At 42.4% G+C, this 18483-nt stretch overlaps 2 protein-coding genes across 2 annotated transcripts; both read left to right on the top strand.

The window, feature by feature from the left end:
• Positions 1-39: 39 nt before the first annotated feature.
• On the top strand, positions 40-12785 carry LOC129456884 (clumping factor B-like). Its single transcript, XM_055227729.1, has 4 exons — positions 40-232; positions 1885-2005; positions 2235-2790; positions 12732-12785. Exons 1-4 carry the CDS (start codon positions 40-42, stop codon positions 12783-12785), a joined length of 924 nt encoding a protein of 307 aa, XP_055083704.1.
• A 453-nt stretch (positions 12786-13238) lies between these two features.
• LOC129456923 (zinc finger protein 37 homolog) lies at positions 13239-17353 on the top strand. The gene is made up of 3 exons (XM_055227979.1): positions 13239-13533; positions 15183-15303; positions 15533-17353. The coding sequence occupies exons 1-3, from the start codon at positions 13341-13343 to the stop codon at positions 16776-16778; spliced, it is 1560 nt and encodes a 519-aa protein (XP_055083954.1). The 5' UTR covers positions 13239-13340; the 3' UTR covers positions 16779-17353.
• The last annotated feature ends 1130 nt before the right edge of the window (positions 17354-18483 follow it).

The raw sequence follows: 18483 nt of genomic DNA, 5'->3' as shown, positions 1-18483 counted from the left end.
AGAAAACAGAAAAAGTGACAAAACCAAGCGGTTTGTAAAATGTCTAAAGTCCAAAGGCTGAGAGCTTTGGTGGAGGAGCGGCTGACTGCGGCTGCTGAAGACATATATGTGCTGTTTGAAACAATCATAACCGAGTATGAGGAGGAACTGTGTCGCTCCAAACAGGAGAACGAGAGGAACCAACGGCTCCTGGACTCGACTCTGAGCCCGAGAGTCGTGCTGACCAGAGCCGGTAAGTCTGATGTGTCCGAGCCACGTGTTACTGTCCAAATGTGGCGTACGTCCATAGACAGGCATTAGCAACAACAATACAAGTGTAAAAGAGCCGTGCAACAGGCCGATAAGCTGCTGCTAAATACATCCATCACATTATAGTCAGTACTTTTAAATGAACGCTTAGGTTTAATGTGTCCTACCACAACTCTGCAGATGACACTCAGATCTATGTCTCACTGCAGCAGGTGAATATGGACCAGTGGATTCACTCACTGCATCCAACAGATCAGTGTGTGGATGTGAAACAACTTTCTCCAGATAAACTCAGACAAGACTCAAGTCATAGTTTATCTTGTTTTTTTACACTTGTAATGCGCTTTACAGGCTTGTCAAAGCCTCTCAAAGTGCTACACTACAGTCATTATTCATTCACTTCCACACTTAGTGATGGTAATTGTAGCCACAGCTTCCCTGGGGCAGACTGAGGGATGCGAGGCTGCCAATCTGCACCATCAGCCCCTCAGACCACCACCAATGTGGTCACGCGCACATACGAGGCTGAAGTGCCTTGCCTAAGACAAGACAGGACTTGGTCCAAGCGGGACTCGATCCTCCGACCTTCGGGTTGGGGGACCAACGCTCTAACCACTGAGCAAGCGTCGCCTCCGACTCTTTGTCCCACAGAAACATGGAGAAAGTGTCAGCAGTCACCTCCAGTCTCTCTAAAACCTTCAAATCAGGCTAGAAATCTAGAGGTAATACTGGACTCAGACTTGAACTTTAACAGCCACATTAAATCGATAACATCTGCAGCTTTTTACCACTTAAAAAACATTGCAAAAATCAAAGGTAAACTGTCAAAATCACACTTGGAGAGACTTCCATGCATTTGTCTCCAGTAGGTTAGACGACTGTAACGTCCTGCTCAGTGGCCTCTCCAAACGAGCCTTAAGACAGAACAGTACATCCAGAACACTGCTGCTCAGGTCCTGACTAGAACCAGGAAGTACTTCACACATGTGTCCTGTGGCTCAGGTCTCTGGCTCCTGTGGCTCAGAGAATAGACTTTAAAGCAGCTCTGTGTCAACAAGTCTCTCCATGGACCAGCACCAAAGAACATCTCCCACATGAGCCACATGAACCATCTCACATGAAGAGGACTTCTGCTGGTCCCAGAGTCAGGACAAAACATGAGGAATCAGTGTTTCAGTTTTCTGCAGCTAAAACCTGGAACATTCTTCCTGAAGATGTGACACAGGCCTCGACTTTGACAATGTTTAAATCCAGGCTCAAAACAGTTCTGTTTATCTGTGCATGTGACTGAAAGGTTTTAACTCTGCACTTTTCTCCTTTAATGTTTATTTTGTGGTGATTATTTGTGATTATTTCTGTTTTGGTTTGTGGTATTGTGATCTTTTTTATTTAGTAAAGTACTTTAAACTACCTTGTGTGCGAATTGTGCTGTACAAATAAACTTGTTTTGCCTTTACTATTTAGCATCTTCAAATGTCCATTGGTTTAACATTAGGGGAAATAAATATTCTGTGTGACGACACAATCCTGAACTCAAAAAGTTTGGATTTGGACTAAATGTACAACTTTATGGACAAATAATACATATGTTTGTGTAAGTAATTATCATCTTTGTTTGCTCATTGTCTCCTGCAGGTGTCCACATGTCCTCTCTGAGTCCTGGTCTCACTCTGAAACAGGAAATCCCAGAGACTCCACAGATTAAAGAGGAGCCAGAAGAACAGCACGACAAACAGGAGGAAGAGGAGCTGCAAGTGTGAGTCCCATCACTTTCAACACAATTTATTATAAAATATGATCAGATTAGAAATTCATCTGAATTCAGGGACATTTAAGAACAGCTAGAAGTATAAAGTGCTAATTGAATCGCATGAACAGCAGGTTTTATACATAAGAATACTTTATGCAGACACAGACACTGACTTCTCCTCAGAGGACAATTGTTCCAAACTGTTTTTGATTCATGTAGATTTTCTTTTCTTCAGGTCTGTCCCTGAGTCCAATGATGGCTGTGTGAAGACAGAAGAGTCCTCACTGCTTCAACGAAAAGAAAGTGATCACAGAGAGGACGTCAACTCAGAGACACATGTCCACAGAGAGAAGACACAGGGAGAGGACGTCAACTCAGAGACACATGTCCACAGAGAGAACACACAGGGAGAGGACATCAGCTCAGAGACACATGTCCACAGAGAGGACATCAGCTCAGAGACACGTGTCCACAGAGAGGACAGGCAGGAAGAGGACATCAGCTCAGAGACACATGTCCACCCTGAGACTGAGGGAGACACGGAGCACTCTTCTGACACTGACAGTGATGAAGACTGGAGAGCTCCAATCGGCTCTTCAGCTGCACAGATGGAGACAGAGGCAGATGGAGACCACTACAACCAAGTCCAGAGCAGAGACAAAAGCACCACTGCACCAAACTCAAGTCTATCCCCCAAACACAAGTCTGCACCAGAGACCAGAGCCACTGTGGACAATGGGGACGTGTCAGGAACAGCCAAACGAGCAGCAGGGAAGAAACACCAGTGCTTAGTTTGTAAAAAGAAATTTGGCTTAAAAAGCGATTTAATAAGACACTTGAGAATTCACAGAGAAGAGAAACTTTACACCTGTTCTGTCTGTGAGAAATCATTTAATCGAAAGAGTAATCTCACAGCACACATGGGAACACACACAGGAGACAAACCTTACAGCTGTTCTGTCTGTGAGAAAGCATTTATTCAAAAGAGTGTTCTCAAAAGACACATGGGAACACACACAGGAGACAAACCTTATAACTGTTCTATCTGTGAGAAAGCATTTAATCGAAAGAGTACTCTTACACAACACATGGGAACACACACAGGAGACAAACCTTATAACTGTTCTGTGTGTGAGAAAGCATTTATTCAAAAGAGTGTTCTCAAAAGACACATGGGAACACACACAGGAGACAAACCTTATAACTGTTCTATCTGTGAGAAAGCATTTATTCAAAAGAGTACTCTTACACAACACATGGGAACACACACAGGAGACAAACCTTATAACTGTTCTGTGTGTGAGAAAGCATTTATTCAAAAGAGTAATCTCAAAAAACACATGAGAAAACACACAGAAGACAAACCTTACAGCTGTTCTGCCCAGAGCCGTGATCGAAAAGACATACAAAAAGTCACACAGGAGAGAAATAGTTTAAAATACAGTCTAACAAGCCTCAAACAGAGCAGTGCCTACAGTTAGCATCACACCGCCAGAGAATGTTGACGACAGCTACACAGTATCATTTGTACTTAGTTGAGTCGATGTTTAAACCTGTATCTGTATTTATTAGTCAAGTAACTGTTTGTTTACTTGAGTATCGTTTTTCATTTGTATTTCTACCAATGTAGGGCTGAACGATATGGGGATTTTTTATGTTTTAATTATATAAACATGTTCAAAGTTCATATTTTAAACACATCCAGAGGAATTGACAAAAAGAGTGAAATCTGAACTGACAAACTAATGCAAGAATCACATTTCAGAACATGTTTGTACAGAACTACAGGGTTAGGAAATTTGAAGCAGTATCAATATTACAAAAGTCACATTCAAAGGACAGAAATGAACCAAACTTACAATGATCCTGGTCAGTATCTTTCACAAGTATAAGACACATAGACTCGTATACACCATGGACCACTATGAACCTACTGCACACTGAGGGATTACACACATATAACACACATGGAAATATGAAAGAAAGTACTACCATTTAAAGTTAAAAAAGATTGTATTGTGTAAATAAAGAGTGTTTTTATTATCATTGTGGTATCAGAATCAGTATTGAGTTGAGTCTATTCCTTAATATCAAAATGGAGTTTGAAAGTTTAATATCATGACTTTAAATTCTCACCAGAACAATTGGCATCACACAGCCCTGTCTCAGGTTCAAGAGAATCACCAACTGCACAGACACAAAAAGACACAACATTATCATAAATGAAACAGTAATACCTGTGTTTTCTTGTCACATGGTGTTACACAGGGGTGGGCCACACTCACAAAAATCATATCTCCAGAGTTAATTGCAGTATCTCAAGAACAGACGGTAATTTAACAAAGCATCAGGTAAGTTTCAAATGTCTTGGTCGAGGTTCAAGTATCACACAAAACATGAATGGGCCATAAGTAACTTTAAAAAATAGTTATTTTCTAGCAGCGTACTTTTACTTGAATAATAGTTGTATTGAAGTAACAGTACTCGAGTAAATGTTGTGGTTACTCTTCCCATTGTGAGTAAGTGGGAAAATTATAAAGCAGAAGTTACGTCCTGACAGTTACTCTTTAAGTTACTCTTACTTGAGTAGTACTTTCCTCAAATACGTTTTCTCTCTTACTTCAGTAATTTCTTGAAACACTACAGGATCAGGACAGAGCTCCAGGAGTGACCTATGCTCCAATCAGGACAGAGCTCCAGGAGTGACCTATGCTCCAATCAGGACAGAGCTCCAGGAGTGACCTATGCTCCAATCAGGACAGAGCTCCAGGAGTGACCTATGCTCCAATCAGGACAGAGCTCCAGGAGTGACCTATGCTCCAATCAGGACAGAGCTCCGAGGTCAAACAACACTGAGCCAATCACAAGCTCCAGAAACCTCAGCTTTCTTTACATAATATAAAGTTTAGATTCAATAAAGGTTTAATTCCCTTCACTTATTCTGTTCTATTTGATTTTGCCCTGAGCCACTGTGTGTGAGTCTGGAGACAAGACAATACAAAAGTCCCACTGAACATTCAAACGACACAGTTAAGGCTCAGTGGTAGTTTCATTCTTTATGTGTGGAGTTTGCATGTTCTGCCTGTGTCTGTGTGGAGTTTGCATGTTCCTCCTGTGTCTGTGTGGAGTTTGCATGTTCTTTCTGTGTCTGTGTGTTTCTTCCAGACACTCCGGTTTCCCCCATCAACCCTAAACGTGCACAGGTAAAATCCAATAAAGTTGTGATTATTTATGTTTTGATTTGTGTGATTTTAATGTCCTTCTTATTCTGTAAAGCACTTTGAACAACAACAACAACAAACTTTATTTATAAAGTGTTTTTCATACAAAAAATGTAACACAAAGTGCTTTACAGTGCATAAAAAACAGTCTCACCCACCAAACCCACCCAACCACCCCACAGCCAAACAACCTAACCCCAACAATAAACACAACCAGACAACCCCCCGCCCCAACGCACACTCCCACCCCCCGCCCCAACACACACTCCCACCCCCCGCCCCAACGCACACTCCCCCCCCCACCCCAACACGTGTTAAAATACCTTTGGTTTCATTACAATATGTTTAAGTGCCATAGGCTGGATAAAGATGAACCAGATGAGAGAGAGAGAACCACCAGAGGAACCATCTGCACCAGGAGCAGGGTCACCCACAGCCACAGGACACCAGCCCAGGGCAAAGCAGAGTGACTTTTGTTTCACACCCATGAGATAATGAACTTTTACACTTAGACAGGTAGAACAACAGTGAGTCTCCTGTGGGATGGAGACAGAGCTTCACACATGTCTGGTCGGCAGTAAGTCAAACCTGTTCCCGGTGCGTGTTGGACTCCGCCAGGGCTGCCCTTTGTCATCGGTTGTGTTCATTATATTTATGGCAAAGAAGGAGCTGAGCCGAAAGTCAAAGCTCTCGATTTACAGGTCAATCTACATTCTAACCTCACCTATGGTCATTAGCTTTGGGTAAAGACCGAAAGGACAATTAAAAAAATAAAAAAATATTTACCTTTATTTAACCAGGATAAAAAAACTCATTGAGATTAAAAATCTCTTTTTCAAGAGTGTCCTGGCCAAGAAGCAAAACACACACAGGACACAGACATACTCATACTCAACATATACACAGTCACAAGATAAAACATCAGACCTAATTGAAACATTTGCAAATTGAAAGCTTGCTTTCATAGTCAATTAAAAGTCTCTTAAATGAGTTCAATGAGATCATATCCTTTAAGTTCAAGTCTCTCTGCAAATCATTCCAAGATTGTGCTGCGGAGTGTCTAAAAGTCTTTTTTTCCAGCTCAGTGCGAACTCTGGACACAGAGAGCAGGAACAAGTCCTGAGAGCGCAGACTGTGAGCAGTACTACGCTTTACTTCTATGAGCTGCTGAATGTAAGGAGGAACCAATCCCAGAATAGACTTATAGATGAAAAGATACCAATGTTTTAATCTACGAGTAGTTAACGAGGGCCATCCCACTCGGGCATACAAAACACAGTGGTGGGTCAACGACTTCATGTTTGTTATAAAACGTAACACACCGTGATAAACAGTATCCAAAGCATGTAAAGCATCTGCAGAGGCTTTCATGTAAATCACATCGCCAAAATCAAGAACAGACAAAAATGTTGCCATCACAAGTTTTTTCTTAGCCTCAAATGATAAACAGGATTTAATCTGGAAGTAAAAGCGCAATTTTAATTTTAATTTTAATTTATGAACAAGTTTCTCAATATGAGGTTTAAATGTTAAGTTGTCATCCACAAGAATCCCAAGGTATTTATACCTAGTTACATTTCAATCAAATGACCATCACTTGTTGTAATTGGAATGAAATTTTGATCCTTAGATTTACACTTGGAAAAAAGCATACACGTGCAGTTTTAGTTTGAGCACAGTGTGGTTCACTGTATCAAAGGCTTTGGACAGATCTACAAAAAGTGCAGCGCAGTGATGTTCATTGTCTAAAGATTCTGAGATGTCATTTAAAACCTTGAGAGCTGCGGTTGTTGTGCTGTGCTGCTTTCTAAAGCCTGATTGTGAGGGATTTAGGATTTTGGATAGCACAAGGAAATCTTTTAGTTGACTGTTTAGAAGTGATTCCAATACTTTTGCCAAAATAGGTCATTTGGATATCGGTCGATAGTTGTTTAAATTTGAGGGGTCTCCTCCTTTATGAAGGGGTAGGACATATGCTGTTTTCCAGATTTGAGGAATTTTATTTGTGGACAGAGATAAATGAAATAAAAATGTTAATGGGAATGTGATGGAATCTGCTGCAGATATTAGGAACTGTGGTTCTAATTCGTCAGGACCTGCTGATTTAGTAGGGTCTAGGAGTTTGAGAGCCCTTGTTACTTCAAACGTCGTAAGTGGACTGAATGAAAAATTTTGTGTTGGAGGTATTTGATACTCTAAAGTAGGAGTAGTGTTAGACTGACTTTGATGGGTTGTTAAGGTTTGCAGTTGTGTTTTCAAGGAAATGGTTTGATTTCATTTTACGAGTCATAGTAGCACAGGCATTACGTAGCCTTCTGAAATCTAGCCAATCAGTAGTATTTTTAGTACGTCAGGCTTTTGCACATGCTGGATTTCTCTCTCGAAACTTGTCCGCTAAATCTGAAGTAAACCAAGGATTATTATGCCCTTTGACTTTATAATGCCTGATGGGAGCATGTTTGTCAAGAATTTTTGTGAAGGCATTGTAAAAATAATTCCAAGCAGTCTCGACATTGTCCATTTGCATCATCTCATGCCAGTCAATTTCACTCAGATCACGACAAAAAGATTGCTTACAAAAAGTCCTGGTGTTACGCTTTATGATGATACGTGGTTTAACTTTAGGTATTTTTGTATTTCTACAAGTAGCAATAACACAATGATCACTTACATCGTTTGCAAACACAGCTGCAGTGGAAAATTTACATGGTGTATTTGTTAGAATCAGATCAATTAAAGAAGATTTTTCTGGAAATTTAGGATTTGGTCTAGTGAGACTATCCACAAGCTGAAAAAGATTTAAAGAGTCACAATAGGATTTAAGCTCATCAGAAACAGGGTGCAACCAGTTCCAGTTTAGATCCCCAATGATTACAATTTCACTATAATTTAAGGAAGACAGTAAGTCAATTAGACAAGGAAGAGCAGACTGATCAGCAGCAGGCGCCCGATAACAACCAACTACTGGAATGATCGTGGATACAAGCATTCGAAAAATGAGTTTCTTCTGCACAGTAGCTGGGCACTCCCTTAGAGATAAGGTGAAGAGCTCAGAGTAGAGCTGCTGCTCCTCCACATCAAGAGGAGCCAACTGAGGTGGCTCGGGCATCTGTTCAGGATGCCTCCTGGACACCTCCCTAGGGAGGTCAAGGGAAAGACCCAGAACACACTGGAGGGACTATGTCTCTCGGCTGAACTGGGAACAGCTTGGGGTCCCTCGGGAGCAGCTGGAGAACTTGTCTGGGGTGAGGGAAGTCTCGGAGTTCCTGCTTAGACTGCTGCTCCTGCGACCTGGCACCGAATAAAATGGATGGATGGAAAAATTGACAAATATAAGCCCACTTTAGTCGACTGGAACACATTAAAATGCACTAGAAGTCAGGAAAAGAAATGTCTAGAATTGAAGCATTTCTCTGTGGGAGGCCCCCTGACCCCCCTTCCTGACATGTTTTATACTGTTATACTTGTGGCTACTGCTGAGCCTTTACAGTTTTCAGTCTTTTTTTAAAACTAGTTGAGATGATGACTGTGTTGTCTTCATTTTGTCACATATGAATACGTGGCACTGAAGCGGCGAGGGCCCCTGAAGACTAGGGCCCTATGAATTGGTATGAAAAAGCCTGTTTTTACAGATGGTTGTTCTTTTAAAGAAGGACTTAAAGTACATTTCCCCAGGTTTGTGCATTTGTCCTATAGGAGTGTGAATTTGCACTTAACGCCTTCCTCTCAGTCCCACAAAAAAGACTTTTATACATCTTATTTTATCTATGTCCAGAAATGTGTTCCAATGTGAGGCTGGAGTCAGCACAGATCCACCGTGACCTAGTAAAGAGTAAAGAGCAATACAAAAGTTATATTTTATTAATGACAATAGACTGTTGTTTCCACTGCAATCATTTGACTTTTCACAGAGAGCTGAGTCTGATGGAGCTGTCCATGGTATCGTCCACACAGTGAACCACCACCAGAGGGAGCCCTGATCCTGACATTAGAGAATGACTCAACACAGTGAGAAGGTATTCTGTCTCTGGACAAATAATGTGGATTGTTTTGTAACTCGAGATTTTTGCACTTTTAGGATCCATATGGAGGACTGTAGTTTAATCCTGCCAAACTCAAATCTAATATGTCATAATAATAATAATCATGAATACATGATTGATTAGACTTTTCTTTAGTTTTCATTAAAAGAACCCAAGTCCAGTTTCTACATCTCTGCTCCTGTCTGTGTCTGCCAAAGAAAAAACATTTCCACAGTCATCACCATCTCTGCTACGTCTTCTACAGCTCCAACCATTTCTCCAGCTCTAGTTCCAGTCTGATGAGGTCAGAACATTTCACCCATGTGCTCATTGTTGAAGAAGCAATAGGCCCTACGCCCTGTAGGTGCTCGGGCCTAATCAGAATCAGAATCAGAATCAGAAGACTTTTATTGCCATAGTCTGTGAACACAGTTCACAAACTAGGAACTTGCTTCGGTGAAAAAGTGCAACATAAACACACTGAATAAATACAAATACAAATAAGGGCATGCACAAAGTTAAAAAGATATGCTTAAAAAAATCAAATGAAATACTTAGAGGGAGAAAATATATACAGCAGCAGCATCAGAACAACAGTGCAAAGTGGCTTATTAAAGTGGCCGGTGTTATAAAGTGTCCAGTATAGTGCAGATATTATAAAGTGTAAATATTATAAAGTGTTCATGAGACAAACAGCAGAGGGGAAGAAACTGTTCTTATGGCGAGAGGTTCTGGTCCTAATGGACCGTAGCCTCCTGCCAGAGGGAAGTGGCTCAAATAGTCCATGTCCAGGGTGAGAGGTGTCAGCTGCTATACGACCTGCTCCCCCCGAGTCCTGGAGACGTACAGGTCCTGTATAGATGGAAGGCTGCAGCCAATCACCTTCTCAGCAGAGCGCACAATGCACTGCAGTCTCTGTCTGTCCCTGGCAGTGGCCCCAGCGAACCACACAGTGATGGAGGAGGTGAGGATGGACTCAATGATGGCCGTGTAAAACTGCACCATCATCTGGACTGGCAGCTTGCGTTTCCTCAGCTGCCGCAGGTGGAACATCCTCTGCTGGGCTTTCTTGATGAGGGAGCTGATGGTCGGCTCCCACTTGAGATCCTGGGTGATGCAGGTGCCCAGGAAGCGGAAAGAGTCCACAGTGGTGATGGGGGAGTCCGTCAGGGTGAGGGGAGGCAGGGGGGCTGTGACTTTCCTGAAGTCCACGATCATCTCCACTGTCTTCTGGGCGTTGAGCTCCAGGTTGTTGCTGCTGCACCAGGACACCAGCCGGTCCACCTCCCTCCTGTAGGCAGACTCATCGCCGTCCGAGATGAGTCCGATGAGGGTGGTGTCATCCGCAAACTTAACCAGTTTGACGGAGTCGTGGCTGGAGGTGCAGCAGTTGGTGTACAGGGAGAAGAGCAGGGGAGAAAGTACACAGCCCTGTGGAGATCCTGTGCTGATAGTCCGAGTGTCCGAGACATTCTTCCCCAGCCGCACGCGCTGTCTCCTGTCTGTCAGGAAGTCAGTGATCCACCTGCAGGTGGAGTCCGGCACGTTGAGCTGAGCGAGCTTGTCCTGGAGCAGAGCAGGGAGGATGGTGTTGAATGCAGAGCTGAAGTCCACAAACAGGATCCTGGCGTAGGTTCCCGGGGAGTCCAGATGCTGGAGGATGAAGTGAAGGGCCAGGTTAATGGCGTCGTCCACAGACCGATTGGCTCTGTAGGCAAACTGCAGAGGGTCCAGGAGGGGGGAGGTGAAGGACTTGAGGTGGTGCAGGACCAGGCGCTCAAATGACTTCATGACTACAGACGTCAGCGCCACAGGTCTGTAGTCATTAAGTCCAGTGATCCTGGGCTTCTTGGGGACGGGGACAATGGTGGACAGCTTGAAGTAGGCTGGAACGTGACATGACTCCAGGGAGGTGTTAAAAATGTCCGTGAAGACAGGAGCCAGTTCCTCAGCACAGTGTCTAAGGGTGGAAGGAGAGACACCGTCCGGGCCCGCTGCCTTACGGGGATTCTGCTTCCTGAAGAGCTTAGTCACGTCCTGCTCCACAACTGTGAGGGCAGTGGGGGAGGAGGGGGGGTCCGAGGTGGGTTTGGAGGTAATGTCCATGATGGTGGGGGAGGAGGGGGAGGGGTGTGAAACTTCAAACCTCGCATAAAAGCCGTTTAACTTTTCTGCTAGTTGTTTGTTGTCCACGGCGGGAGGGGCTTTGGGCCTGTAGTTGGTGATTTGCCTAAGCCCTCTCCAGACAGAAGCAGAGTCGTTGGTGAAGAATTGCTGCTCCAGACGTGTATTGTATTTCGCTTTAGCCTTTTCCACCTCTTTGCTAAACGCATACTTGCAACGCCTGTAGCCTTCACGATCTTCTGCCCTGAAAGCCATCTCCTTTTCCCTCCTCAAATGTCTCAGTCTGGGTGTGAACCAGGGTTTGTCGTTGTTAAAAGTCACCCTGGTGCATGATGGAACGATGCTGTCCTCACAGAACTGAATGTATGACGTCACAGTGTCTGTGTACTCATCCAAACTGTCTGTGGCAGCCTTGAACACATCCCAGTCTGTAGTGTCCAATAATAATATGTTTAGCAAAAACAATATATCTGATAACATTACAATGACATATTATACATTTTTTTAAAACTCTTGTCTTTCCCCACGTCACCGTGGGGACAATGGTGAATCATTCACCTCCCTTTGCCTTTCATTTATTTTAGCAGTAATAAATAAGACCCATGGGGGCTTGGGTCGGGCCACGAGTTTGTTTGGGGGACATGTTGACGAAGATATGTTAGCAAGAACAGATATGTTAGCAAGAACAGATATGTTAGCAAGAACAGATATGTTAGCAAGAACAACATTGAATTGCAGACTAGAGTCGCGAAAGCAATAAGCCCTACGCCCTGTAGGGGCTCGGGCCTAATAATAATAACAACAACAACAACAACAACAACAAAAACAACAACAACAACGTATCAATATGTATTTGTTTTTGTTTGTTTTTTTTCTTTGTTTTTTAATCACATTTTTTATTGTGGATTACATGTTACCATAGTGATTAACAGTTTGAAACAAAATATTACACTTTTGGATGAGGAAAATGTTTTTGTTTTTTTCAGTCAAAAAAAAGACATCACCAACAAATGCAAATTAGAATTTAGTTTTATTCAGTTGTTTAAATTTGATTGTATTTTCAGCTCCACCCCTCTCATTCAGATTTTAGTTTATTTTATCTCTATAACGAAACAACTCTAGTTCAAACTCAATGCATTGTGGGATATTTACTCACACTGCACTGAACAACTAAAGGCATTTCTTAGAAGATAAATGAGTAATCCAAATACGAGGGTCTCAAATGAAAGTTACTCAATTAGCCCTTTGCACCGGACGGGGGCTTAGTCTTCGCACATGCAAGAGAAACAGAAGGCCATGCACACAAATCTGAAGAAATGATTTAGTGGAGATTATGTTTATGTTAATCTGGACATGATTTTTCAGCAGCTCCACAACCCTGGCATCGAACCTACCGTCTTTGTCATCCTCCGTCCTTAGTAGCACAGCCATGAGCCACACTCCCGTGTAATTTCCTTTGTTATGTTTTTGATGATTTTGTGCACGCTCTTTTCAGTCTTAATAAAAAAAAAAAAAAAAGTATTTAAAAAAAAGTATTTAGTTTGGGTCGACCACATGACTAAAGGAAACACGTGACGCTCATGGATCTATTAAAATAACGGGATGCTTCATTTCAAGAGAGCTGCACATCATGTGAAGAGACTTTTAGTTTTGTAGTGAAACTGGGCTGTGGATGTCTAAAATCACTGCTTTACGTGTTGTTTATGTGTTTTCATTTTGAAAAATCAACCAGATCGACCCCACAGTACAGTACAGTAATGGATATTCTTTAGTCTATGTCAATAATTATGTCCAGTTGCAGATGTGAGCTTCACTTCCCTCTTCTGCAGTACCACGGGCGACCAGTGTGCGGCAGCAACACGCCACACGGCCACAGCGAGGAGCGCCCGAAGGAGAGAGCTTTTTTACCACAACCAGCGAGGAGGGAAAAGAGACAGGAAACAGAAAAAGTGACAAAACCAAGCGGTTTGTAAAATGTCTAAAGTCCAAAGGCTGAGAGCTTTGGTGGAGGAGCGGCTGACTGCGGCTGCTGAAGACATATATGTGCTGTTTGAAACAATCATAACCGAGTATGAGGAGGAACTGTGTCGCTCCAAACAGGAGAACGAGAGGAACCAACGGCTCCTGGACTCGACTCTGAGCACGAGAGTCGTGCTGACCAGAGCCGGTAAGTCTGATGTGTCCGAGCCACGTGTTACTGTCCAAATGTGGCGTACGTCCATAGACACGCATTAGCAACAACAATACAAGTGTAAAAGAGCCGTGCAACAGGCCGATAAGCTGCTGCTAAATACATCCATCACATTATAGTCAGTACTTTTAAATGAACGCTTAGGTTTAATGTGTCCTACCACAACTCTGCAGATGACACTCAGATCTATGTCTCACTGCAGCAGGTGAATATGGACCAGTGGATTCACTCACTGCATCCAACAGATCAGTGTGTGGATGTGAAACAACTTTCTCCAGATAAACTCAGACAAGACTCAAGTCATAGTTTATCTTGTTTTTTTACACTTGTAATGCACTTTACAGGCTTGTCAAAGCCTCTCAAAGTGCTACACTACAGTCATTATTCATTCACTTCCACACTTAGTGATGGTAATTGTAGCCACAGCTTCCCTGGGGCAGACTGAGGGATGCGAGGCTGCCAATCTGCACCATCAGCCCCTCAGACCACCACCAATGTGGTCACGCGCACATACGAGGCTGAAGTGCCTTGCCTAAGACAAGACAGGACTTGGTCCAAGCGGGACTCGATCCTCCGACCTTCGGGTTGGGGGACCAACGCTCTAACCACTGAGCAAGCGTCGCCTCCGACTCTTTGTCCCACAGAAACATAGAGAAAGTGTCAGCAGTCACCTCCAGTCTCTCTAAAACCTTCAAATCAGGCTAGAAATCTAGAGGTAATACTGGACTCAGACTTGAACTTTAACAGCCACATTAAATCGATAACATCTGCAGCTTTTTACCACTTAAAAAACATTGCAAAAATCAAAGGTAAACTGTCAAAATCACACTTGGAGAGACTTCCATGCATTTGTCTCCAGTAGGTTAGACGACTGTAACGTCCTGCTCAGTGGCCTCTCCAAACGAGCCTTAAGACAGAACAGTACATCCAGAACACTGCTCAGGTCCTGACTAGAACCAGGAAGTACTTCACACATGTGTCCTGTGGCTCAGGTCTCTGGCTCCTGTGGCTCAGAGAATAGACTTTAAAGCAGCTCTGTGTCAACAAGTCTCTCCATGGACCAGCACCAAAGAACATCTCCCACATGAGCCACATGAACCATCTCACATGAAGAGGACTTCTGCTGGTCCCAGAGTCAGGACAAAACATGAGGAATCAGTGTTTCAGTTTTCTGCAGCTAAAACCTGGAACATTCTTCCTGAAGATGTGACACAGGCCTCGACTTTGACAATGTTTAAATCCAGGCTCAAAACAGTTCTGTTTATCTGTGCATGTGACTGAAAGGTTTTAACTCTGCACTTTTCTCCTTTAATGTTTATTTTGTGGTGATTATTTGTGATTATTTCTGTTTTGGTTTGTGGTATTGTGATCTTTTTTATTTAGTAAAGTACTTTAAACTACCTTGTGTGCGAATTGTGCTGTACAAATAAACTTGTTTTGCCTTTACTATTTAGCATCTTCAAATCTCCATTGGTTTCACATTAGGGGAAATAAATATTCTGTGTGACGACACAATCCTGATCTCAAAAAGTTTGGATTTGGACTAAATGTACAACTTTATAGACAAATAAGACATATGTTTGTGTAAGTAATTATCATCTTTGTTTGCTCATTGTCTCCTGCAGGTGTCCACATGTCCTCTCTGAGTCCTAGTCTCACTCTGAAACAGGAAATCCCAGAGACTCCACAGATTAAAGAGGAGCCAGAAGAACAGCACGTCAAACAGGAGGAAGAGGAGCTGCAAGTGTGAGTCCCATCACTTTCAACACAATTTATTATAAAATATGATCAGATTAGAAATACATCTGAATTCAGGGACATTTAAGAACAGCTAGAAGTATAAAGTGCTAATTGAATCGCATGAACAGCAGGTTTTATACATAAGAATACTTTATGCAGACACAGACACTGACTTCTCCTCAGAGGACAATTGTTCCAAACTGTTTTTGATTCATGTAGATTTTCTTTTCTTCAGGTCTGTCCCTGAGTCCAATGATGGCTGTGTGAAGACAGAAGAGTCCTCACTGCTTCAACGAAAAGAAAGTGATCACAGAGAGGACGTCAACTCAGAGACACATGTCCACAGAGAGAAGACACAGGGAGAGGACGTCAACTCAGAGACACATGTCCACAGAGAGAACACACAGGGAGAGGACATCAGCTCAGAGACACATGTCCACAGAGAGGACATCAGCTCAGAGACACGTGTCCACAGAGAGGACAGGCAGGAAGAGGACATCAGCTCAGAGACACATGTCCACCCTGAGACTGAGGGAGACACGGAGCACTCTTCTGACACTGACAGTGATGAAGACTGGAGAGCTCCAATCGGCTCTTCAGCTGCACAGATGGAGACAGAGGCAGATGGAGACCACTACAACCAAGTCCAGAGCAGAGACAAAAGCACCACTGCACCAAACTCAAGTCTATCCCCCAAACACAAGTCTGCACCAGAGACCAGAGCCACTGTGGACAATGGGGACGTGTCAGGAACAGCCAAACGAGCAGCAGGGAAGAAACACCAGTGCTTAGTTTGTAAAAAGAAATTTGGCTTAAAAAGCGATTTAATAAGACACTTGAGAATTCACAGAGAAGAGAAACTTTACACCTGTTCTGTCTGTGAGAAATCATTTAATCGAAAGAGTAATCTCACAGCACACATGGGAACACACACAGGAGACAAACCTTACAGCTGTTCTGTCTGTGAGAAAGCATTTATTCAAAAGAGTGTTCTCAAAAGACACATGGGAACACACACAGGAGACAAACCTTATAACTGTTCTATCTGTGAGAAAGCATTTAATCGAAAGAGTACTCTTACACAACACATGGGAACACACACAGGAGACAAACCTTATAACTGTTCTGTGTGTGAGAAAGCATTTATTCAAAAGAGTGTTCTCAAAAGACACATGGGAACACACACAGGAGACAAACCTTATAACTGTTCTATCTGTGAGAAAGCATTTATTCAAAAGAGTACTCTTACACAACACATGGGAACACACACAGGAGACAAACCTTATAACTGTTCTGTGTGTGAGAAAGCATTTATTCAAAAGAGTAATCTCAAAAAACACATGAGAAAACACACAGAAGACAAACCTTACAGCTGTTCTGCCCAGAGCCGTGATCGAAAAGACATACAAAAAGTCACACAGGAGAGAAATAGTTTAAAATACAGTCTAACAAGCCTCAAACAGAGCAGTGCCTACAGTTAGCATCACACCGCCAGAGAATGTTGACGACAGCTACACAGTATCATTTGTACTTAGTTGAGTCGATGTTTAAACCTGTATCTGTATTTATTAGTCAAGTAACTTTTTGTTTACTTGAGTATTGTTTTTCATTTGTATTTCTACCAATGTAGGGCTGAACGATATGGGGATTTTTTATGTTTTAATTATATAAACATGTTCAAAGTTCATATTTTACACATCCAGAGGAATTGACAAAAAGACTGAAATCTGAACTGACAAACTAATGCAAGAATCACATTTCAGAACATGTTTGTACAGAACTACAGGGTTAGGAAATTTGAAGCAGTATCAATATTACAAAAGTCACATTCAAAGGACAGAAATGAACCAAACTTACAATGATCCTGGTCAGTATCTTTCACAAGTATAAGACACATAGACTCGTATACACCATGGACCACTATGAACCTACTGCACACTGAGGGAGTACACACATATAACACACATGGGAATATGAACAAAAGTACTACCATTTAAAGTTAAAAAAGATTGTATTGTGTAAATAAAGAGTGTTTTTATTATCATTGTGGTATCAGAATCAGTATTGAGTTGAGTCTATTCCTTAATATCAAAATGGAGTTTGAAAGTTTAATATCATGACTTTAAATTCTCACCAGAACAATTGGCATCACACAGCCCTGTCTCAGGTTCAAGAGAATCACCAACTGCACAGACACAAAAAGACACAACATTATCATAAATGAAACAGTAATACCTGTGTTTTCTTGTCACATGGTGTTACACAGGGGTGGGCCACACTCACAAAAATCATATCTCCAGAGTTAATTGCAGTATCTCAAGAACAGACGGTAATTTAACAAAGCATCAGGTAAGTTTCAAATGTCTTGGTCGAGGTTTAAGTATCACACAAAACATGAATGGGCCATGAGTAACTTTAAAAAAATAGTTATTTTCTAGCAGCGTACTTTTACTTGAATAATAGTTGTATTGAAGTAACAGTACTCGAGTAAATGTTGTGGTTACTCTTCCCATTGTGAGTAAGTGGGAAAATTATAAAGCAGAAGTTACATCCTGACAGTTACTCTTTAAGTTACTCTTACTTGAGTAGTACTTTCCTCAAATACTTTTTCTCTCTTACTTCAGTAATTTCTTGAAACACTACAGGATCAGGACAGAGCTCCAGGAGTGACCTATGCTCCAATTAGGACAGAGCTCCAGGAGTGACCTATGCTCCAATCAGGACAGAGCTCCAGGAGTGACCTATGCTCCAATCAGGACAGAGCTCCAGGAGTGACCTATGCTCCAATCAGGACAGAGCTCCGAGGTCAAACAACACTGAGCCAATCACAAGCTCCAGAAACCTCAGCTTTCTTTACATAATATAAAGTTTAGGTTCAATAAAGGTTTTATTCCCTTCACATATTCTGTTCTATTTGATTTTGCCCTGAGCCACTGTGTGTGAGTCTGGAGACAAGACAATACAAAAGTCCCACTGAACATTCAAACGACACAGTTAAGGCTCAGTGGTAGTTTCATTCTTTATGTGTGGAGTTTGCATGTTCCTCCTTTGTCTGTGTGTAGTTTGCATGTTCCTCCTGTGTCTGTGTGGAGTTTGCATGTTCCTCCTGTGTCTGTGTGGAGTTTGCATGTTCCTCCTGTGTCTGTGTGGAGGAACACACAGTAACACAGCTCTGTGGGCTCGTTC

Source organism: Periophthalmus magnuspinnatus, chromosome 16, assembly GCF_009829125.3.
Source record: "Periophthalmus magnuspinnatus isolate fPerMag1 chromosome 16, fPerMag1.2.pri, whole genome shotgun sequence".
Lineage (NCBI taxonomy): Eukaryota > Metazoa > Chordata > Actinopteri > Gobiiformes > Gobiidae > Periophthalmus > Periophthalmus magnuspinnatus.
Note: the sequence above shows the minus strand (reverse complement) of the source record. Positions and strands in the feature narration are given on the sequence as shown.